At 45.3% G+C, this 25,005-nt stretch overlaps 1 protein-coding gene across 1 annotated transcript; it reads right to left on the bottom strand.

The window, feature by feature from the left end:
• Positions 1 to 214: 214 nt before the first annotated feature.
• Positions 215 to 9,633, bottom strand: NRN1 (neuritin 1). Its single transcript, XM_032250043.1, has 3 exons — positions 8,897 to 9,633; positions 4,527 to 4,671; positions 215 to 1,420 (listed from the first exon to the last, which is right to left on the bottom strand). The coding sequence occupies exons 1-3, from the start codon at positions 8,949 to 8,951 to the stop codon at positions 1,192 to 1,194; spliced, it is 429 nt and encodes a 142-aa protein (XP_032105934.1). The 5' UTR covers positions 8,952 to 9,633; the 3' UTR covers positions 215 to 1,191.
• Positions 9,634 to 25,005: the final 15,372 nt, after the last annotated feature.

Raw genomic sequence — 25,005 nt, 5'->3', positions numbered from 1 at the left:
GCTTTCATTTTCTTTTCCTTTTTTTTTTTTCAAGGAAGCAGGATTTCAGAGAAGTGGTCAAGTGGCGTAAGTGAGGAGGGTCTGCTCGAAGGTGGCAGGTGTCCAGCGGCTTCCCGAACAGGTGAGCTTATCACCTGGAATCATGTGTCCCTTCAGGTACCCCGAGAACTGGGCCAAGAAAGCAGGGTTGGGGTAGGAAACAAACGACACCCCCATTTCAAACAATAACTTTTATTTTATACTTCTCTATACTTTGTAGCAAATCTGGTTTTTTGCTGAATTTAATTTATAATAAACTTTTTAAATTACATCTCTCTCTCTTTTTTTTTAAAATCAAGGCTCTTTTATGTCAAAATCTTTTTAAGCTATATTTTAGATTAACATTTAACATCCCCCCCTTGTGATCTATACCGTTGGATAGTCAGATATTACTGTGTGTGTAACAGCTAAAACAAGAGGGAGGAGGGAAAATAAAGGCAGTGGACTTGGACGGATGCATCAACAACAGCAGATAAAGCTAACCCCTCAGTGACCATAGCAGCATGTCTTCTGGAAGCCTTTACTCTTAGCCCAGAGATTTCCTCAGCTCCTTCCCTCTCTCCCTCCTATCCTTCAAACACAAAGCCAACAGTCTGTCCTTTCGCTTTTCTTGAGGAGAAATGTGCAGTGGAAATGATCAAAACAAGATACTGTGGAAGAACGACGTGAGCGTGAATTATTCACCATATGCTTCACCGGTGGACATCTCTCTTGAATTCATTCCCCTGGCCTTCTCCTCTCCTCGCCTTCCTATTAGGAGGAGCCCATCATTTTTCATGGTACTAGCATGATTATAGTAGGTGGCCCAGGGCCGTTCCTGAGATTCTTTTGCCAAACAAAAAAAATTTAATAATAATAAAATTAAAACATGGGGTGGGTTTGCCGTTTTCTTATTTGTGTGTGAAGACGGACTAAAGCTGAGGTCCGATTTTGGCTGTGCTTGCTTGCTCACTGATTGGGGACATTTGGCAAATAAAACACAAGAAATCAAACGAAATGAAAAAGAGAATCAGGATTTCCCACAATCCTATATGAGTGTTTTCAGCATCACAGAGAATCACAACGTCCCCAAAGAACGAATGGATCTTCCTCTCGATTTCCGGGATCATGGAGTGAGTGTGGGTGGGCGCGCAGGGAGAGCTGGCCCCGCGCTCAGAAGGAAAGCCAGGTTGCTAAAGCTGCCGAGAGAGACACCAGGAGCACGGGGAGCGCCGGGATCAGGGACCCCGCCGCTCCGTTGCCGCTGCCGCAGAGTTCGAATAAGCTGCCTTGGATGTTGAGGTTTTTGGATTCTTTTCTCAGTTTATCCCACATATCTTTCGCCCCTTCCTGGCAATCCGTAAGGGCTGTGACCGTGCAGCTGTGGAAATCCTCCCAGTATCTGGTGAAGAACAGAACAAAACAGAAATAGGTTCACTTGGGGAGCCTGGAGGACCCCGGGCCTGCGCCCCAGCACCTCCCCACTCGCGGACCCGCAAACTTCCCGGGATGTCCCCTCCCTATCCCCTCTTCACCGCCCCGGCCCCTGGGCTGAGAGAGGTCGGGACTCGAGGGACCTCCGCCCACCCCAGAAGCGGCTGTCTAAAGCGGGTGTGTGTGTGTTGGGGGGCGCCCCCTCCTGCCTGGTTTTCCCTTCCAGATGCCTGGAGAGGACCCGGCAGCCGGGAGCCGGGTCGTGCACCCGCTGCGGCGCGCTGGCACCTCGGCCTCCGCAAACAGATTGCTCGCCCTCCTAGGGGAAAGCTAGGAAAACAGTGCTAAGCCTCGCAAGCTGCCGCCCATTAATGCCTCTTAGCTTGCAATACGGGTTACTACCTCTGAGTACGGCCCTCCCCTCCCGGCTTCTTACATTCTCCTCCCCCTAACTCCTTCTGTCTCCCTCCATCTCCACGCCGCGGTGCTCTCGCCTTCGCCCTTATTCTCTCCCTCCACCCACTACCTCTTCCTTTTGTTTTCCGTTCTCCTGATTTTCCCTTTCTTTCCTTTTCAGTTCCGCCTGCTTTCCTCTCTTCTGTTCCTCACTCCCTCTTCCTCCTCCCCTGGTCTCCACAGTCCCCGGCTCGGATTCGGCCTGGAGATTCTTGCTTGCCTCCCTCCTCCCCCAGGTCGGTGAGTGTTAGTGGCGGGGCACCTGGGCCCTGCTTCGTAGCCTTCTTGCAAATCCCAGTGCCCCAGGCCTGAGAGTTGGGTCCCTCCTCTTTCAACCTCACCAGTCTTTTTCGTGGGCTTGGGCGCCCTGGGGCTTCCTCCCCACAGCCTTCAGGGCGTCAGCCCCCAAGGCTGGAACTGCGGGGAGGCCGTAGTGCCGCTAACCCTCAAGGACCCCCTTTTTCCCCCGCCCCCGCCCCCCCCACACTCGGTCCTCATCTTGCAGTCGGTTCCCGGAGCCCTGCGCCTAACTCAACCACTTCCTCCTCCCAGGCTCAGCTCCTAGACCCGCCCCCACAACCTTCATTCAACCTGTCCCTTTTGATTGTCCCCCTTTCTTCTGAAAACCCAAAATAGATCCTGAGACTAAATATAATTCCAACCCGTGATCGATTACTGGGGCGCTGTCTCCTTTCAGAGCTGAGTCGATCTGTGCCTCTCTGTAACTCCGGGCTGGCCCTCAGCCTCCCCCGGGCCCAGAGCACCAGGTCCCTGGCGCCTGCGCTCCACACAGTTCGTTTGTATTTTCTCCTCTCTCTTCCTTCTGCTGGCTGCCTGGACTGTAAGCATGTTGAAGGCAGGCACTGTGTTGATTTATGAGGACTGGAGGGACTACGGCATAGGGTTTCCAGGTTTCTGAACTTGTAAGAAACAGCAAAATTTGGATATCAAGAGGCCCAGAGAGGACAGCTCTCCTGTAGAGCGTCTGTGGAATTGCACCTGGTAAAGGATGCCTAAGTTGCTCTTTTCTTTATGCATGCCCAGATGGGAACAAGGTGCTGAGAGACCTGGTAGAGAAGGTCAGACTCCACCTGGGGTTGGGCAGAGGTGGGCTTCAGCTAGGTATTCAGCAACCAGCTCCCCCAACAGAGTAGAGCCAGGACCTAGCTGTGGCCTATGACCCCAGGGAGGAGTTCTCACTTTCCTGTTTTCCAAGACCAAAGTTCTGCTTAAAAATTAAAATAGCTTGGAATAAACAAGTTCCGGCAATTGACAGAGGATTTGGGAGCTGCTCTATGAGCAACCTTTTGTTATCCTTATAGATACATTCTTATCCATCACCAGACTTTTAGAATTAAATGCCTTTGTCACTTTGAGGAGAGGAAAGACTAGCCACTTAGCTGCTTTGGCCACTAGTAGGCACTGGGGCATTTAGGAAAGAGAGTAGCCAAATTGGAACCCATTTAATTTATCAAAACCTAAACAAACATCCCTCCTTCCACCAGTCCCCTTTGCCCCAGTTCAGGAGAGAGGAAAGACTTCATAGTATACAAATGATGGCATAGAAAATGGTCACTCTAACCCCAGGGAATAAAGGACACAACTTGCCATGCCTTTATTGGAAGAGTTATTGTTGGGGGTGGGGGAACACAGGTGTTTTCCGCCAAATAAAAGAATGTGTGTTGCAGAGGATGGGGCCATTTCTAAGGTCTGCAGCAGCCAAATTGCTCCAGGTCCACTGCACTAGGGCTCTTCTGGTTACCTTATTGCCAGTGGGAGCAGTGCTTTCCAGCCAAGCTCTGAGAAAACACCAGTGGACCTGGCTAGGAACTCCTACCCATCTCTCTTCACCTTTGAAGCTGTCTAGGTCTGGGGAGCCTGTGCAGATATGTAAAGGGGCAAAGGAAACAAGGAGGGTGGCATCCCAAACCTTGGAATCTGCTATAAACTCAACAGCCATCACCTGGACTTACTCTTTTTGGGTAAAGTCACTGGCACACAATAAGATATTGTTTCAGCTTCTCTCCTAGAAACGGGAAGGGAGACCCGTGTTTTCTTGCTGTACCAGCATTTTCTTTGTGTGTATTAGAGGGGGGTTTATCAAGGGAAATGAACAGAAGAGATGAGTAACTTTCCCTTCAGGCAAATATAGTATTACCCCAAACACTCCTCAAATCCAAGCCAAATGTTCTTCATAGAGTACGTGGCAGGTCACTCTTTCACACAAGAGGAAAGAATGACAAAGATTACTTCAAGGCAGAGAGATTTTGCAGCACCAAGAACTGGTGGCAACTCTCCATGCCCCTTGCCCTGGGTCCCAGCAAGTTGGACTTGCGCACCTCTGTGCATCCCCCTGAGGCCGCGTAGAGCTGGGAGTGAGTCTGTATTGAAGGATCCTCCTCTATATCACACACTAGGCTGTGGGATTCCCTTGGGAAGTGCAGGATCTAACCCGGGGGCCTAGTCCTAGGCCTGGAGCAGGGAGTCAGAAGGCAAGAGGGAGTGGATTCGGATTCGCTCTGGCCCTGAACGCTGAGCGAAGGCAGGGAGGCCAGGCACTCTCTGACCTCAGCAGCGCCCCCCAAACCGGAGCCCAGCCGGCCAGAGAGGACACTTACGTGCACACGGTCTTGATGTTTGTCTTGTCGTCCAGGCCCTGCGGGTAATTGGCCATGCTGTCGCCCAGCTTGAGCAAACAGTCCGAAAAGCCCTTGAAGACCGCATCGCACTTGCCCGCTGCTCTCACGGCCTGCACCAGATACGCTGCGGGGAGGAGGGAACACCGATCAGCAGCGCCACGACTCCGCCCTGCCGCCCCACTGCCCGCCTTGGCAACCCAGGCTCCGCGCGGCCTCCTCACATCGGGCTGCCTCCCCCAGCGCCCAGCCTCGGGGCTCGCCTGTGATAATGATGAATAAAAGACTTGACCCAGGAATGTCCAACCTGCAGCCCCGCGTCTAGTGCAGATTATCAGTGTGTGAGCAGGTGTGGGTGGGTGGGAGGTAGGTGAGTCCCTTTCTTTCCTTCAGCTCGCTCCCGCATCTCGCTCCATATCTTTTTCTGTTTCCATCGCCCCCTCTTCTCACCTCCCTCATCTCTTTTATTTCTCTTTCTCCTCACTCCCTCCTTCGTCTCCCAACACTTCACCAGCAAGCCCTTGTCACAGCTCTCGCAAGGCGATCTTCCATTTTGAGGTGACAGAAGGGGTCTGGGCTGCAGCGTGCGGGGGCGAGAACGGGGTGGGGAGACGGCAGGGCGTGGGGTCACGCAGCTGAACCCAACGCCACATCAACAGAATAAGCCTCAAGCTTGGCGCTTGGTGCTTGGTGGGCGCTCAGCAAACACTGCTGAATGAATGAACGAAGAGTCCCGGGAAGCCACCAGCAGTCGCCGGACTGGATTGTTTCAGCATAAAACCGATTGCCTACCGTGGACTCTGTATTCCAAGTGAGACCCTCGGATACGCCCTCTCCCGCCCCACTGAAAAGAGAGCAGCCTAGGCGTCCTGAGACTAGGCGCGGGTGACGAGTGGTCTGGAGCGGACAATGCCGGAGGCCGGGCGGGGTCACGGAAGAGTCTGCCCAGGCCACCTCCGCAAAGGCCAAATCCACGAGTCTCTTCTCCTCCTCCTCTGTCTGCCACTCAGCTCCCCACACACCCTTAATAACCCTCCCGCCCGCCAAAAAGCCCTTCTCCACTCGGGACAGCAGCCTTGAGAGGCTGTTCTTTTCCAGGTCCCAGTCTCTGCTGAGAGCGAGCTCGCCGCCGCCTGGGCTCCCGGTCCCAGCTCAGGGCTACAGGCAGAGAGGGGGCAGGGATAAAAGCTGAGCGGGGGCGGCAGCGGCGGCGGAGGAGGAGGAGGAGGATGAGGAAACGCTGGCCCCACGAAGGTCCCAGCCCTTGGTCTCAGGGCAGCCAAACCCCGAGGCACCGGACTGGAGAAACTGGCTCCAGGCTGTGGGCGCGCGGCGGTGGCCTTCTCTTCCCGCCCTGAGGCAGACAAACCTGGTTGGAGGCTGAGTACCTAGCGGCCCGAAGCACCCCGGGCGCTGGGAGGGCGCCAGAGAAGCACAGATCTAAGCCGTTAGGGCGGGGAAAGAGGGGTACATCTCAGAATCGAAATCCGCACTGGCGCCCACGACCCTGGGCGCCGGCCTGGTCCTCTGCAGCGTTCTGGCGGCTGCGCCTGTGTGTGAGTGTGTCCCGGGAGGACCGGACACCTCACTCCCCCGGCCCCCCACGCGGCCGCCTGTCACCGATCGCCGGGCCAGGCACCGAAGAGAAAGGTGACCGAACCCGTAGCAGCAGCCTGCGAGAGCTTAGCGTTTGCAGATTGCTGCAGGAAGAGCGAGGCGGGCCTTGCGCTTTTTAATCCGGAACGGGAAGCGCAGGGTAAGGGACCAAGGTTAACTTCGACCTCCGCTGGGGCAGATACGTAAACCCTTCTTAAACCTCCCAGTTCACCTTACACCGAAAATTAAATACCTTTACGACGGCAATACTAACAAATCGAACACTGAAGTAAAATCTTGAGAATAAACGAATCTTTGTTATAAGAGAACTCGTTCGAAATGGAAATACGCCCCACACATCTTCCTCTATAACGCATGTCACAAATACAGCTTTGATGCGAAGAAACGAAATAAAGTCCAATCTCCTTGTCCACGTCTCTCCTCACTGCTTACCTACACCCCCAAAACTCAGTGGAGAAAGAAGCCCCTAAAATGCATTGACTTTTTAAAGGGGAATTGGGGCTCGCCGGGGGCGGGAGCGCTCTCGTCACGTTATCTTCCCAGGCGCTGCTGGAGAAGACCCTGCACACCGCGCATGTGTGATTGTGTGCGTGTGTAAAATAAGTCGTGAACATTTCTGTCTTTTGCAACTGTGACTCCTTGGACTCTAGCCTTCTCTGGGAGGCCGGGAGGCTGCGCGCGGGACGGATTTTGCAGGCGCACGCGTGCCAGTAGGTCGAAGTCCTGTGTCCCTCGCTGTCCTTCCAAAGCCCTGCTTAGATGAGGCTCTGGCCGGTGACCCTGGCTCCTTCCCTGTCCTCTCTGCTGTCCCCTTCCTATGCAGTTTCCATCCGTTCATTCATTCGTTTGACCTTTCATTCATTCCGAACTTCCTCCAGCTGCATCTCCTTTCGCGTTCACCACACTTTTCTACCTCCCCGCCCCTCCCCAACCCCCACATTTCTTGCCAAATGTCAATGATTTGGGACAGCTCCCAGACATGAATTAATAAAGACCCAGGCTCTGGTGCAGGAAAGGGCAGACATTCGGGAACAAATACTCTCAATTTCAATTCCACAGCCAACAAATAGTCATTTTTGAATCGAGGTTAATGTGTTCAAAACGCAGTCCGCAGGCAAGACCACCGTCTTTTTTTTTTTTTTTTTTTTTTTTTTTCTTTTTTCCACCAAACGTCTCAAAGTAAGATTATTTCCTACAGGGAAAACAGAGTCCCAAATCTTCTCCGATTAAAATTTCTGTCTCAAAAACAACTCTGTCTCCTGCTCTCTAAAAATTAACAGGTTTATTGCAAAATGCCACATTCACTTATTTCCAACATTTAAGAAATTTGCTGCCATTAGAAATATTATTTATAGCAAGCTCTTTTCACTATTGTCAAAGATGCAAAATAACCAGATTTAAAGCATTGTCATTTTTTAGAATTAAAGGAAAACACCAACATCTTGCATTCATACCCTCTAAAATCCTTATAATGTTTCTGCAAAAGAAAACCAGATACTCAAAATCATGTCAGTTGCATAAAATCCCACTGCAAAGAATCCATTTTAATGCCCTGAGAACTCCAAACCTTGTTTTCTCCACATTTCTTACGGAAAAAACATGTTATGCATTCTCCTTTCTTGCCCCAAACCAATTACCTAAAGCACCCCCTCCCCCGAATACTGCAAGGATTTGTCTGCAAAGAATGCCACAGCCTGAACTGCTAGGAGGTAACAATTCTGTTTCAGGAGTTTCTTTTTTTCCCTCCTCTTGTCCATTCTATTAATAACCTGCTTCACTTTCACTTTTAGGCCACGTTAATTAATGTTCTGACCCAGCGTCAGAGAAGAGGGGTTTTCTAGTGCCCTCTCCTATATCTTTTTTTCATTCTGGATGGAAAAAATGTGAACTTTAAAAAGACCCGTGACAGTGTAACAACGACTCAACATTCCTTAACATAAAATGGGGACTAAATAAATCCTCCCACCACCAACCCAAAACAAACAAAAATAACGAACACCGACATGACATATTGCAAACACTTCTTAACCCTTTCCTATATATAAAATACAGATATTAATGTGTAAAATAGCAGGCAAATGCATCTAGAAAAGCATATCCACGTATATTTGGCTGAATTCATCCTCTTAAATGGTAAGCATATTAAAATATATGGTCTGGACTTTCCTATCACTCTCGATTTGCCCACCAGCCGGGTCTGCGGTGCCCGTGCAAACGCTGCAGCTAGGATAAGGAGGGGGGGAGGAGGGGCGGGAGAATGACAAAGTTCTAAATGCAGCAGTCTGTGCCCTGGAATATCTTTGCTTTCTGCACATAAACTTTCCAGTCCTGGCTGCCTAGCCATTTTGTTCCTGCATTCACCTTTCGACCCTTCAAAATAATACCTTGCAGTATGGCAGGGGCCAGTACATTGCCCCAGAGTGCACCAAACCTGGTCTAAACCTAGAAAGGGAAACAAAAATGGATGTGTGCTTTGGAAAAAAGGGGGAAAACCCCTGTCCAGAAAACGTCCGGCTGCACACATTTCCTGGTGAACATTTGGAATCTATAGCTTTAGGAAAAACCGAACTGGGACGCGCAAGTCCCCAGGAGCTGATGCCACCACCCTCAGGGGTATGCGGGCTTCTCCGCACCCTGGGGCGGCCGCGGGCTCGCGGGTCCCCCTCCGAGCCTCCGGCCGGCCGGGCAGGCTGCCTCCCGCCTCCAGCCTCCAGCCAGGCTCAGCGGCCACTTACCTATTTGCACCGCGAGGATCAGTGAAATATATCTGCCGTTCAACTTAAGTCCCATCCTACGTTTAGTCAAACCATTTGCGACCGCAGACCTTTAAATAGTTAGTTTAGAGAACGCGGGGGAAAGCCGAAAAATAGGCATTGCCAACAAGTTCCGGGAGCGACAGAGACTTTATGCACGGGGAAGGCAGAGGGAGGAGAGAAAGAGAGGGAGCGAGGAAGAGACAGAAAGAGAGAGAGAGAGAGAGAGAGAGGGGGGGAGAGAGAGAGAGAGAGGGAGAGAGAGGGAGAGAGAGAGAGAGAGAGAGAGGCTGGGGAGGGGGGAAGAGCTGGGAATGGTTCACTCCATTAGGAGGGGGCGGAGGAAGTACAGCCTCACGCCCACGAGCAGGCCTGACGTGGGGGATGACACGGAATGATTTTTTTTTTTAATATAGACACCTTGGTAGAGAATCGCCATTTATAGTCATCAGAAGCTGAAATTAATCAGATATCTCCAATTAATGTGTGATCTGAACGAAATCTTGCCTCCCGAGGGTGACCACTTCCCCACTCTCACGGTCACCCCTGCCTCTTCCCCGTTCGGGGGGCCCCCCAACCCCGCCCCCTCCCTGCGCAGAGCAGGGGCTCCCCCTCCTTTCCCCGCCAGGAGCTGGGGAGTCCTGGCGCGCCCACTCGATTGTTTCAACCTTCTCCCCCTCCTCCATCAGCACCACAAAGAATCCAGCCCTCTCTCTCCGATGCAGGGGTGGGGGTGGGGGGTTAAAGGAGCCAGAGAGGGAAAAACAGCTAAGCTAGCTCGATTAATTCGAAAGCTCTCCTCGGACGCCCGCCCCCTGCGCTTGCCTACCCTCTTTTCCTCCAACCCAGCAGCTGAGCTCTGGGCGCAGCCTGGAGCGCGTGAGCACACAGCCCGGCCCCCCGCACAAGCGCGCGCGCGCACACACACACACACACACACACACACACGGGCGCACGCCCGCCAGCCGCGCCGAGCGCCCCCATACCCGCCCGCACACAAGGCATGCGAGCGCGCGCACACGCCCAGGCCCCGGGGGTTTGGTCCGCACACGTGGGGCCCCAGAAATATACACCGCAGGCCCTCTGTGAATTTCACCACCTCCGACGCCCCCAGCGGGCCACAGTCTGCTTCACGGGACACAGCGACACCTGTTTTAGGGGGCGAGTAGGGCACCGGGGAAGGAGCCTCTGATAAGACAATTTTCGGATACTAGTGATTTACCAACTCTCAGCGCTTTAGGAAATTTCCAAGGCAAGCACTAGTGTGCGGACTTCTTTCTAATCTTGATGCGCCTCTTGGGGTTATTCGTTGGGCTACACACACTCGAACCCACACGCACACACGTACATCACGTACGCACACGCACACCCGGACCCACACACACCTGCAATGTCGTTTGATGCTCGGGCACAGACACTGTGTAAGTGTAGCCTACGCTGCAACAAAATACTTCTGCAGCTGGATTTGTGATGGGTGCAAGGTGCTATCGACTACAGCTTGAGTCAAAACCGAAAAATTAACAGGGCTATTTCTAAACGCCGCTAAGCTGTGGTTTTCTTTCCTTCTTCTGCACCTAGAAGAAATTTTAAAAGGCTAAATTGTAGCCTCTTTAATAAAATGCTAAAGAAAGCCTTGCCACTTTTAATCCTTAAACCTGTGGAGAGAAAAAATTAAAACAACCCCCCAAATTTTGCCAAACTTCACTAGAGGACGTCAAGCTGTCAAACTGTAGAAATGCAGACGGATTAAGGAGAAGCGTTGAATTTGCTTCTCCAGGCAGCGTGCCCTCTTGGGCCAATCTTGCTGTCCCCATACTCAGACATTTGGAAATGCACAGAAAGAGAAAGGGGGAGAAAGGTGCAAAATAACGGCGGTAGGACAGGCTGTGGAGACTGAGGGGCTGAGGGGGAGTCGCGGGGGTCCTACTACAGCATTCAGTGACGTGAGGTGTCTGCAATGTGCGGGCCCCTTACCCACGTCCCACGGGAGCCGCAGACTCCAGTGCAGCCGCCCTGGCTCTGGGGGCGGAGCCACGTCGCCCCGCCCCTGGTGATGTCACCGGTTTGCGGGCGGGGCTGTTGGGGGGCTCGCCTTCCGGCGTCCAGGCACGGTGGCGGCCCCGGGTGTTTCCTTTACCCGCGCTCGGAGGCTACGGGAAGAGCCGAAAACGTGGGCGGACGGGGGCGGGGCGGGGGCTGGTGGTGAGAGGGGGGCGTTTCTTGGACCTGCCCTCGACATCTTCCAATGGCAGGGCGGGAGGCTTTCCAAGGGGCGGAGCCTCGGGGGATTGTCACGTGGCCCCGCCCACGGTTCCGCTCCCCCTCGGGGTTGCGCAAGGGGCCGGCCCAGCTTTCCTGGACATGGCCACCAGCTGAGGGCCCCCCCTACCTCGTTCAGACTCGTGCGGAGCACAGGCTTGGGGGTGGCTTAAGGTTTTTTGCCCTAAACGTCCTTGCCTTTCTCCTGCTTACCCACTCGGGATCTTCACAACATCGTTATCTGAGGGTGCCCTGGCATCCTTTCCAACCTTTCCCCTATAACCCGGAGCGTGAGGGCTGAGGATGTGGAGGTGGCAGGGCTGAGGGCCTCAGTGAAGCCGGGTGAACCCCTGCGCCTGCGCACAGCCGTCCGCGCCGCGCCCCGGGCGGGTCCGGGTCTTGCCCCTGGGACTCCGCTGCGCTGCGCCTCGCCACCCCGGGAGGGAGCCCTGCTGACTTTTTTCTCGCTTCACTTTCCTCCCCAAGCGTCCCAACCTCCCCTCATGGGCATTAGTCTTTTTTAAAGTGAAGAAGAGAGAGGCGAGAGCAGACTTAGTTCTCTACATAAATGATTTTCCGGGTAGATAGATGCTCGTGATATTTTCTTTTTAAAACATTTCTTATCTTTTAAATTACAGGTCGTTCTGCAGTCAAGGCTCCATGCAGGGTTGATTCTTCCTAGTTCTTTGATTAAAGGATATTGCAATCCATGTGTGTCAGCGCACGCTGACTGGGAACACTGAGGGTAGCATCCATGGTTGGAGGTGGCTTTGGAGAACGTTCCCTCTTTTACTGATGTGAAAAGCTCATCTCACAACATATTTGAAGTTGAAGATGCAGTGGGAAGAGCAGTGAAAAAGGGCAGGGAAACCCAGCTCACAGACTGACCCCACACCTCTCTGGAAAATGAAGGAGAGTGGACTATGAAGTAATTTCCAAGGCTGTTTTTACCTTTGAAATTTTGGAAACTAGAGATTTTCTAGAATTCTGTGATTGGGATTACGAGTGGAAATGCACAAACTATGAAATCCATGCAAGAGTGCTTGTCATAAGCCAACTTCTTGCAAAGAACATATTTCCTTTTGATAAGCAATTTTGTTTAAAGAAACAAATGCAGTTCGGGAGAGGGAAAAAGTCACTGGTGCTGTTTGGGTCTGCATGCTGAATTGAGCCAAAGTAACCCCAAAAGTAAGTCTGCTTAATTAAGGCAATAAGTATGCAAAGCTCCTTATCCTTAGAACGGCCGGAAAGAGACTATGTCTAATTTTAAGCCTGGAGGGCACCAGCTTCCTTTCTCAGTTCATGCAGCTACAGCCCCAGTCTGGCTGAGCAGTATGCCAGTTGATTCCCCAGCATCATAGGTCGGCTTTCCGGACCTCCCATCTCGACAAATAACCCTTTGAAATTATTTGCAAACGCAGTTGTCGAGGCCACTAGGAAATTCCATCTCTGCCTTCCAGGACAGAAAAAAAATCCGCGGCCTGGTGCGGTGGCTCACACCTATAATCCCAGCACTTTGGGAGGTCGAGGTGGGTATCACCTGAGGTCTGGAGTTCGAGACCAGCCTGGTCAACATGGTGAAACCCCGTCTCTACTAAAAATACAAAAAATTAGCTGGGCGTGGTGGTGGGCGCCTGTAATCCCAGCTACTTGGGAGGCTGAGGCAGGAGAATGGCTTGAACCTGGGAGGTGGAGGTTGCAGTGAGCCAAGATCGCTGCCCTGTTACACTCCAGCCTGGGCAACAAGAGCAAAACGCTATAAAAGAAAATCCGCTGCTCTATTAGAATAGATTGGTCTAGCAATACATCGCTCTCATAAATTTAGTCAGCCATTTTAATATCTTCAACTAAAACCTTTAATCAAAATGTGAATTTATATGTACATAACTCTTCATGACCTAAAATGATAGAACTATACCATATTTAAACAATCAAATGGATTAGGAGAGGAAGGAGATTTTTGTGGAGGCATATACATTGGTAGGGGTCCTAATAAAAATCCACTTTGAGAGGCCTGGGTCTACCCTTGCATCTGCTGCTTGGTAAGGTGATTTTTTCACTCTGGTCTTGAGACTGTTTACAAAATTAGTTGAGACTTCAAGGCTTTGCTGGCTGGGCGCTGTGATCACGATTGTAATCCCATCATTTTGGGAGGCCAAGGCCAAGGATCACCTGAACTCAGGAGTACAAGACCAGCCTGGCCAACATGACAAAACCCCATCTCTACAAAAAATACAAAAATTAGCCAGGTGTGGTAGTGGGCACCTGTAATCCCAGCTACTCAGGAGTCTGAGACAGGAAAACCACTTGAACCCAGGAGGCGGAGGTTGCAGTGAGCTGAGAATCATGCCACTGCATTCCAGCCTAAGCAACAGGGAAGACTATGTCAAAAAAAAAAAAAAATTGAATTGGATTTTAATGCAGAGATTTGAATTCCAGGAGCAAATGCTATATTTGAAATGTAGAAATGTGATTAAATTTTGTCTTAAAAATAAACACTTTATTTTAAAAAAATCAATATTTTACTATGAAATATACACGCAGAAAAATGCACAAAGCAAGCATGCACAATTCATTGATTTATGACAAAAGTTAAGTCTATGTGGTCTCCACTCCCACTGAAACAACTGGAAGGGGCATGACAACTAAATGCAACCTATATTCCTATATAAGATTCCAAACAAGAAAGGACAGAGATATTGTTGGAACAGTTAGCAAAATTTGAATGAGGTCTGTGAGTTAGGCATTAGTTTTGCACCAGTGTTGATTTCCTGATTGGAGAATTGTATGCTGATTACAGAAGAAAGTGTCCTTGTTTGGGGGCTACCCATACTGGAGATTTTAGAGTGATGAGACCTGTCGCTTGCTCTCAAAATGTTCAGAAAAAGGAATATTGCTAATGGGAATAAACAGCATTGGAATACACGGAGCAAAATGTTACTAACTGGTGACTATCTAGGTAAAGGGGTATGCAGTTTCTTTGTATCCTTCCAGCATTTTTTCTTTAGGTTGAAAGTCATTTCAAAATAAATCATTTGAAAAAAAAGTCAACTCCAGGTGAATTAAGGACCTAAATATCCAAAATAAAGCTTTGAAATATGAAGTGAAGCACTTAGGTGAATATTTTCAAAACTTTTAAAAAGCATGAATTGAAAAAGGGCGATAAATTTGGTCAGAATTAATGAAAAAGTTTTGTCTGTAAAGTAATACATTAAAGAAAATGAAAGAGAAAATTACAAACTCACAAAAATTGGTCTCAGGAACTTAAGAAGTTCCCATACCAATTTTGTTTTAAAGAACACACACACACACACACACACACACACACACACACATTCTCTCTCTCTCTCTCTCTCTCTCTCTCTCCCTAAAATAAATTTAACAGAAGAAAAAGCATATATGTTTTATTCTAGGAGTATGGTCAAAACTGGTTTAACATTCAAAAATCACAATGTATCCCAGTCTTTCATGTCCTGGGTGATTTCAGGGATTGCAGGGCTGATATTCTAGGATGACCTTACCGTGGTCCATCTGATTTTTCCTCATGATCATGAGGAAAAATCCTCAGACCCTGCAAATCAGGCGGTGGGGGGTGGGGATTGCCTCAGAGACGAAGCATCTCATTGGGTTGATCAATGTCAACATGTTGATCTGTTCCACCACAGGTGACGCTGACTTGGTTTGGTGTCTTCCAGGTTTCTCTTCCTTAAATTCAGTTTCCCCATTTTGTAACTGTATTTGGAAGTGTTCTGGGATTAGGCAGATATCCTAGCCCTCACCAACTTCCCACCCTCCAACCTTGGCATCCACTCACCACTCCTATGTGAATCAATCACATCCATAGTGGTTTCCAAATGGTGGTTTCTCATTTCTTTTAAATGTGTTATTTGGCATTTGACTGTAAGGAAGAGCTTTCTTTGTTCATTTCTTTCTTTTTTTGTTTGTATCAGTATAAAATCATGGATTTCTATTTTTTAAATGTGCTGTGATTCATTCTTATTATTTTGATGCTTATATTTTTCCCTATTTAGCCAATAGGAGCCCTCTCAGCTGCTTTCTGCATTCTTTTGGTATCTCCTGATCATTCATTGAGAATTCTCACTTTTTTGAAGCAAAAAGATATTCTAGGCTCATTTTATCCTGACTTAGCCCTAGGTCATTTCTCCAAAAGTTTCAAAACCAAGGTCTAGGCCCTGGAAGTGCTCATTGTTACCAGTGTCACTGCTCTGAGTCCTCTCAGAAGATAGAGGCAGGAATACAAACATGTATATGCACACACATGTTCTTATCCCCACCACATACCTCTTTATTTCTACACCTGCAAAAGATATTATAAAACTGAGGTTATATGGATACGTTTGTCTATTGGTCAAAGCACTACCCAATGAGCACACATTATAACACCCCACCCCCCGCCCCCGTCACCTCAAGGATTCTCATAGTTTTCTCTCTAGTTTCTTCAGGATCGACCTTGGGGTTGGGGCCAGCAGCTCACTTCTCCAGGACTGTAATATTCTGGTTATCTTTTTGATATTAATTTATAGCTAAGCTGAAATGTAGTTAGAAACTATATGTTGCATAGTTTCAACAATTTTTTGGGAAAATTTTTTGGTGTATTTTAAAATATATATATATATATATTCTATAATTTTTGGTTTTAGTATTTTTTGAATATTATTATGCCAAGTTTTCTGATTGTATTTTCAAATATTCCATATCTATACTGACTTTTTATGTATTCACTTTGTCAGTTACTGAGCGCTTTATTGAAAATATAATGATTTTGGATTTGTCTATTTTTTCTTTTAGTTTGGTTAACTTTTGCTTCATATAAGGTGACTACAAATTTAGAATTCTATAACTTCCTCTTGAATCTAACCTTCTATTATTAAGTTTCTATCTTTATGAATGCTTTTTTCCTTGAAGTCTACTTTTTTCTAATAATATAACTATCCAAGTTTTTGGGGGAGGGCAGAGTGTTTGTGTGATATATCTTTCTCCATCTTTTTACTTACAAACTATCTATATCCTTTTATTTTAGATATTTCTTGTAAACAGCTCATCCTTCAAAAAAAAATTCAGTCAGGGCCAGACACAGTGGCTCATGCCTGTAATCCTAGCACTTTGGGAGGCCAGGACAGGGGGATCACTTGAGGTCAGGAGTTCGAGACCAGCGTGGCCAACATGGCAAAAGCTCATCTCTACTAACAATACAAAAATTAGCTGAATGTGGTGGTGCAGGCCTGTAATCTCAGCCACTCAGGAGGCTGAGACATGAGAATTGCTTGAAGCCAGGAGGTGAAGGTTACAGTGAGGTGAGATTGTGCTACTGCACTCCAGTCTGGAAGACAGAGTGAGACTCTGTCTTAAAAGACAAGCAAACAAACAAAAACCAAAAAACAAACAAACAAAAAAGTCAGACCATCTTTGCCTTTGAATTGTAACACTTAGTGTTTATATCTAACTACCAATATATTTGGATTTAAATCTATCATCTCATCATGTACTTTCTATTTGTCTCATCTGTTCTGTTTCTTTTTTATCTTCTCCATTGCTTGTTTTTGGGCTGATTATCTTTTCATATTTTATTTTCTCCCTCTATTATCCTGGAAGTTATGTACTCTTTTACTAGGTTTGAGGTACCCTATAAATTACAGCATGCACTTTAATATCAGAGTCTAGTATGTATTAATCTGTTGTTGGACAATGCAAGAATTTTTAAAACTATAACTTCATTTGCTGTCTATTCTAGTTTATATACTATCATTTTTGTGCATTTTACTTCTTTGTACATTTAAGACCTAACAGGGCATTGTTATTATTGTTTTATACGTTTAGTATTCGTTCATATTTATCTACATATTTACCATTTATTTTTGTTCATTCCTTCTTGCACCTCAGAGCTTCCACCTGGGTCCATTTTAATCTAGTGAAGGTTTTCAAATAACAAATTATTTCTGTTGTTTGTATAAATATGGTTTTATTTTACTGTTATCCTAGAATGATATTTTCCTCAAATATCTTTCGTAATACACGATTCTAGGTTGTCAGTTTCTTTCAGCACTTAAAACTATCTCAGTATCTGTTGTCTGTTTTTTTCTGTCGAGAAATTATTTGTCATTTCTAATTGTTATTTTTTGAAGACAATTAGTCTTTTTTATTTAGGTACATTCACAATTTTTTCCATTTTTGGTTTCCAGTTATTTTATCATGATGTGCTTGATGAGGAACTTTTTAAATTAATTTTTATTTTTAAATTTTTTTTAGAAATGAGGTCTTACTGTGTCACCCAGGCTGTGCACTGGATCATAGCCCTGAGCTCAAGCAATCTGCCTGCCTTAGCCTCCCATGTAGCTGGGATTAAAGGTTGAGCCACTGCATCTGGTTGGTGTGAATTTTTAAAAATAATTTATCTGTTTGGGGTCCTTAAGACATTTTGAATCACTGGTTTAATGCCATTAGCACTTCAATTACTGCTTCTTTTCCAATTACACACATACTAGACTTTCTCATTGTATTTTTTTTTTCAGTTCTATTTTTATTTTATTTTTCACCAGCTTTATTGAGGTATGATTGACAAAAACTATAGATATTTATTGTGCATGATGGAATGTTTTAATGCAGGTACACATTATAAAATTATATAGCCCAATCAAGCCAGTTAACATATTCATCACTTCACTTGGTTATTTTTTTGTAGTGAGGGCATTTAAGATCTACTCTTTTAGCAAATGCCAAGAAAACAATATAACATCATTAACTATAGTCACCATGCTTCACATTAGGCCTCCAGAACTTGCTCATCTTGCACAAGTGAAATTTTGTACATTTTGACCAACATGGTCACCCCATTCCCTTCCATGGCAGCCCCTGCTAACCATCATTCTATTCTCTGCTTCTGTGAGTTTGACCTCATAGAGGTCACATATAAATGAGAACATGAAGTATTTGACTCATTTCGCTTAGCGCAATGTCCTCTAGCTTCAACCATGTTGCCATAAATGGCAGGATTTTCTTCCTTTTTAAGGCGGTATAATATTCCATTATATATACACACATACACGCACACAACATTTTCATTATCCATTCTTCTCTTGATAGACACTTAAATAAGTCCTATATTTTGACTATTGTGACTGATGCTGCAATAAACTTGAGAGTGTTTTGAGAGGCTGGTTTTATTTCCTTTGGACATATACCCAGAAGTGAAATTGCTGGATTATATTATACTTCTATTTTTTGAGCAACCTCCACACTGCTTTCCATAATGACTGTACCAATTTACATGTCCACTAACAGTGTGTAAGGGTTCCCTTTTCTTCAAATCTTTGCCAACACTTGTTATATTTTGTCTTTTTGATAATAGCCATTCTAACAAATGAGATATGAAGTAATATCTCATTATGGTTTTGATTTGCATTTCTGTAATGATGAGCGATGTTAAGCATTTTTTTCGTATACCTATTGGCCATTTTGTATGTCATCTTTTGAGAAATGTCTATTTAGGTTCTTTGTCTATGTTTAAATTATTTGTTTTCTTGCTCTTGAGTTATTTGAGTTTGTTATATATTTTGGATATTAACCCCTTATCAGATGTATGGTTTGCAAATATTGTCTCCCATTCTGTAGATTGTTCATATATGTTATGTTTCCATTGCTGTGCAGAAGCTGTTTAGTTTGAGGCAATCCTGTTTGTCTATTTTTGCTTTTGTTGCCTGGGCTTTTGGAATCATATCCAAAAAAACCACCACCTGGAATGATGTCAAGGAAATTTTTCCTTATGTTTTCTTCTAGTAGGTTTACAGCTTCAGGTCTTGTGTTTAAGTGTCTAATCTATTTTGAGTGGATTCTTGTAGATAGTGTGAGATAGGGATCCAGTTTAATTCTTCTGCATGTGGATACACAATTTTCTTAGTACGATTTATTGAAATGATTATCCTTTCCCCATTGTGTGTTCTTGGCACCTTTGTTGAAGATCAACTGACAGTAAATGAGTGGATTTATATCTAAACTATCTACCCTGTTCCACTGATTTATGTATGCATATATTTTAGCCAGTTCTATACTGTTTTGATTACTATGGTTTTGTAGTATATTTTGAAATCAGGTAGTGTGGTTCCTCCAGCTTTGCCCTTCTCATTCAAGATTGCTTTGTCTATTTTGGGTCTTTTGTGGTTTTTTTTCACTGTATCTTCTATATATCTTACCATCTCTTTCATATTTCCCATTCTTCTGTTTTATGATGTCTCATTTTGGTGTTCTTTTGTCATTTTTTAACTTTCATAAATTCTCTGTTTATTTAAGTCTCTACTATTGTTAAACTCTTTTATTAAGTTTTTATTTTCACTCATTGTTCTGGAAGACAATTGTAAAAGAATTTCTAAATTTCTCTGTGTATTATAAAACATAAACTGTTTACTTTTGAACAATTTTATTTTAGATTTACAGAAAAATTATGAAGATAACATACAGAATTCCCATATATCCCACACCTAATTTCCCCCTATTGTTAAATATCACATTAATATGGTATGTGTGTGTGTGTATATATGTATATGTGTATGTATATATGTGTGTGTGTGTGTGTGTGTATATATATATATATAGAGAGAGAGAGAGAGAGAGAGATGGAGTTCCACTCTTGTTGCCCAAGCTGGAGTGCAATGGCACAACCTTGGCTCACCGCAACCTCCACCTCCTAGTTTCAATCAATTCTCCTGCCTCAGCCTCCCGAGTAGCTGGGATTACAGGCATGGACCACCACACTTGGCTAATCTGGTCTTTTTAGTAGGAATGGGGTTTCTCCATGTTGGTCAGGCTGGTCTTGAACTCCTGACCTCAGGTGATCTGCCAGCCTCGGCCTCCCAAAGTGCTGGAATTACAGGCATGAGCCACTGTGCCCAGCGGTATATTTTTAGAATTAGTAAATCTCATACTTATTCAGATTTCCTGTGTTCTTACTTGCTGTGTTTTCCTGTTCCAGATTCCCACCAAGATACCACATTATATTTACTTGTCTCTTGAGGATTCTTTTGGCTGTGGCTGTTTCTCAGACTTTGTGTTTAATGACCTTGGAGTTTTGAGGAGTATTAGTCAGGCATTTTATACTAAGTCCTTCAGTGGACGTTTGTCTTATGTTTTTGTCATAACTAGACAGTGATTATGCATTTTTGGAAAGAAGGTTGTAGAGGTTAAGTGCCATTCTCATCACATATCAAGGGGATGCTATCATCATGACTGTCATAAAAAATTCATATATTGAAGCCCAACCCCTAATGTGATGATATTTGGAGATAATACCTTTGGCAGATAGCTAGGGGGAGTGAGGCCTTTATGAGGGGATTAGTACCCTTATAAGGTCCCAGATAAGAAGAGACACCAGAGAGCTTGCTGTCTCTCCCCGTGCACACAGAAAGAAGAGGTCATGTGAGTATACAGTGAGACAGCTGCTGCATCTCAAAACAAAACCTGTCCTGCTGCTACCTTAATCTTGGCCTTTGCATCTGGAGGATTCTGAGAAATAAATTTCTGTTGTTTAAGCTACCCATTCTATGGTATTTGGTTATTGCAGCCTGAATTGACTAAGAAATGGTTTGTCACTGTTCATGTGAAACTTGATTACCTGCCTGAAGCAGTGTTTGCTAGGTTTCTCCACTGTAAAGTTACGCTTTCTGGCCCCTTGCTATCCTGTATTCTTTGAAAGAAAGTCACCGTGCACAGGCCTCACTTATGGAGTAGGGGAGTTAAGCTCCATATCCTTCAGAATAACTACATAATTTTTTGGGAAATTCTTCTGCATAGGATATTTGTCTCTTATCCCTTATTCATTCATTCATTCAATCATTTATTTATACTAGTATGGACTCACTGATGCTTACCTTATTATTTGCGTTATAATCCAATACTACTTTATTTATTTTATTGCTCAAATTGTTCCAGCTTTGACCATTCGGAGCTCTTTCAGTTGGCCTTCATGTCCCTTTGACATACCCCATAATTGTGAGCTTTTTTCTTTTATTGCAGCACTTGCTTGCTTTCTGTCGTGACAGAATTCTCTATATTCATCGTATTACATTTTCTACTCCAGGCCTAAAATCAGCTATTTCGCCAAGGAGCTCCCTTTCCTTTTATTGGAAAATGGTATTAGAAACCAGAATCTGGGCACTAAATGTGCTCGTTGCTGCTGAGGTATTGTTGCTTCTAGGCGCTCTCAGCTGACTGAGAAAGGAAATGTGTTAAAAAAATACATGTGTATATACACAGTTTCATCAATGCCTTGTTATGTAACCATCTATATCTGTATTAAGTCGAACAAGAGTTCATACTGTTGTCTCCAGCCCTGACACATTGCACGAGGATCATTCTATTCCTCTCCCCTTGCCTTGCTGCTCTATAACCTCCCACTCGAACACTGGGAAACCTGGCTCCTGCTATCTGCTGCCCATTTACTTAATTGTTCAGTTCCAGTACATATGTATAGTGATTTCAGAATTGTTAACCTGTTCCACTATGGGAAACAACTTTTCGGGTAAGGGAAGTGCTTCCATGCAGTTCTTCTTGCCTGTAGTCTTACAAACTCCACTCAGTTCAAAGTCACTCTGGTCAGCACCTTTTCCCCTCACCCCCTTCAGTGAGGTTGTTTCATACATTTGTAAGATAATTAGACTCTTTTGTCATATTCTGCATTCTGTCTTGGGATTCTTCGACCTCTTAAATGATTTTTTAAAATTTGCATACATTAAGGTTCATCCTTGGTGCTATGAAGTTCTACGTGTTTTGACAGATGCAAATTAGAATTGACTGACTTTGTACAGCTTCGGAATCCATGAGAAAGGAAAAAAATCTCAGCCTAGCCAACTCTGTTCTCTAGGCCTGGAAGCCTCGTGAGGCATTTAAAGTAGTGCTGCCCCCATGGAAATAGAATATGAACCACATATGTAATTTTACATTTTCTAGTAGCCACAAAGTGAAAAGTAAAAAAGATACAGGTGAGATTAATAATGGATTTAATTTAACCCAATATATCAAAATTACTATTTCAATATGTAGCAAATATAAAGACTCATTAATAAGTGCTTTTACCTTTTTGGTACTAAGTTGTTAAGATCAGAATGTACTTTACACTTCTGGCATATGGCAGTTCTGAATAGCCACATTTCAAGACTTCATTAGACACATGGTGGCTAGTGGCTACCATATTGGATATTTAAGACTTAAAGATATCCTTATATTCAGCAGTTTTATTTCAGATTGTGCTGAAAATGAGGCCCAGGATTTAATTTTAAGGAACCAGAGCTAGCAGAATGGATGCATAGGCTTAATTAGTCTCCTATGTCCAGGTTAGGACTCTGGTAGGGAAAGAGTGGTACCCTAACATCCGAGATAAAGACATTTGCGTGGTTGAGTCCAACAGTATTTACCATGAAATTACCCTGAACTCCCCAGGCCAGCAGAAGGATATCCCTTGCCCATGCAGGATGAGAACAGTGTTCCTTAAAAAATATTGAAACCCTGAAAAGCCCTCACCTGATGCAAGTGTACTGCACAATGATGCTTATTCTCAACTTTTAGATGACCATGGCTCCCTCAGTTCAGCATTTCCTACCATCTCACTGCAGGTGGCTCAGCCTCTACCTTGCAGGCAGCCCTCTCACTTGTAGAGATGAGAGCCTATAGGTTTCCACGTTCATCTTTTCTAGTTATTTTGCCTGATGAATGACATTATCAGTTTTCAGGAAATTTATTAAATTCAGCAACTCTTCTTTCTTTGCTTCAATGGAAGGTAGTTTGATTCTATAATTTTATTTCACACCTAGAAGATTTAAAAGTGGCATTTACAAAGTGGCTATTTGTCATTAGGGACTGAAAGCTTCACTTGCCATCAAGACCCTGTGACCATACAAAGGAAAGAGAACCACTTCTGACAGAGCTGGTTTGGTGTCATCTTTCCTGCTCTTAAGGTTTTCTGTGATTTTTAAAAAAATAGGTTCAACTGATTCATCCTTCTGAATTAAATCCTTTTAAATATATATATATATATTTCCCAACTATAATTCTGAAAACTGTCATTATATCTTTTAGAACCTATGCTGCTGAAACTCTGAGATAACCCTTATTCTGAGGTTAACCTGGCCACAAATGCCAATAATTATTTTGTGAAGCTGGAAAGAAAGCTTGGCTTGCGTGGAGGCAGCCACTACAAGGGTGTTCTGGCTCCAGCCCTGTCCCTGGTGTGAGGCTGGGCTCCAGTACAATCTTTACAAAAACTTTTTGGATAAATTTCCTTTCTTTCCAGAGTCTCCTGGTAATAAACTTTTGGAAGGTAATCCGTCTAGCCCTGAAAATAACGGGAAATTCAACCACGCAGTTTACAACCAATGAATTCCTGATCATTATGAATCATTCATTAACGCAAAATGGAAATGATCACACTGTGGGTCACAGCTTGGAGTCAGACAGCCCAATGTGGGATTCAGTTTTGGCTTCCTCCCTAAATGTATTGGCTCTGAAACATGGTCCAATTATATGCTGTCTCCAGGCGTTAGGTTCCTTACCTCTAAAAAGGGCATAAAGATATTACCGAATGGGGGTTGTTGGGAAAGTGTGATGTTGAATTGAAAGAGCTCATGGTAGGTGGCATGTATTGTAGGTGGAACTGAGATGACAGTAAACCTTCTCTGTATCCTCAGGCTTCAGTTTTTAGACCACTGTAGTCTCCTCACTCAGGGAAGCATTAGTGCAACACTTTTGGTCTCTTGGCTGTTCAATTTCCTGCTGGTTCCTCGAAGCTTGGTATTTTCAAGTCACTTCACCCAAGTGGGTCAGGTCACTCACTGTGCTACTGGTGAGTTCTTAGGCTGGGTGATGGTCTTCTTTGTGTTTCCAGGTGCCTCCTGAGGTTGGCCTATCTTGCGCCTGTGGAAAACTTACTGTGTACATGAACTTGGAATCCACTCTGCAACCTGCTCATCTCTCGCTGTCTTTCTCTAGAGACAGATGGTTGTGGTATGTTAACTCCAAGATTTATCTGGAGTGGGAAGAGGGAGACCCACTTAGACCTCAGGCTTAAGCCACCCCCTCCCTAATCCAGGTTTTATTAGTGGTTTGCTACGAGGTGCTGCGTGTTTGTCTGGATTGATGAAGCTCTTTTTTGTCTCCTATTCAGTGTATTATACATGTGTGTCCTCTGCTGTTCAAAAATGTGGGCAAAGGAAGAGGTGATCAGCACCCCACACCACGATACACACAATCACTGTTCAATGTCACATAGTCACACACTGTTCAAAGCATTTCATGTGTATGTGTGTGTGTGAAACATGTAACCCTGGGTGTACCTGGACTTCAAAGATTTTTGAGGCAGTGCTGAACAAGAAACTTGAATGAGCTTGAAGCAGTGGGATCAGGACTGGGCGGTTGCTGAGGTACTGTTTCAAAATGAGTAACTCAGACTTTGAGAAATAGCTAGATATGAGACTATGGTGTGATTCTCTTGCTGGGGTTAGAGGGGATTATGGGTGGAATTGTCTCCTCAGAAAGATATGCTGACGTCCTTAACACCAGTACCTCAGAATGTGATCTTATTTGGAAATTGAGTCTTTACAGAGGGTGTAAAGTTAAAATTAGGTCATTAGGTGGGTCCTGATTCAATATGACTGGTGCTTCTAAGAAGGGGAAGTTTGGACACAGACACAGACATGCACAGAGGGAAGACACATGGAAGACAGCCACGTGTGAATGGAGTCGGGATTGGAGTGATGTATTCTACGTCAGTAAGTACCAAAGACTTCTGACGAACCTCCAGAATCTAGCACAGGGGCCAGGAATAGATTCTC

The sequence above is a fragment of the Sapajus apella genome, unplaced genomic scaffold, assembly GCF_009761245.1.
Source record: "Sapajus apella isolate SASKATOON/1434 unplaced genomic scaffold, GSC_monkey_1.0 scaffold70, whole genome shotgun sequence".
Taxonomy (NCBI): domain Eukaryota; kingdom Metazoa; phylum Chordata; class Mammalia; order Primates; family Cebidae; genus Sapajus; species Sapajus apella.
Note: the sequence above shows the minus strand (reverse complement) of the source record. Positions and strands in the feature narration are given on the sequence as shown.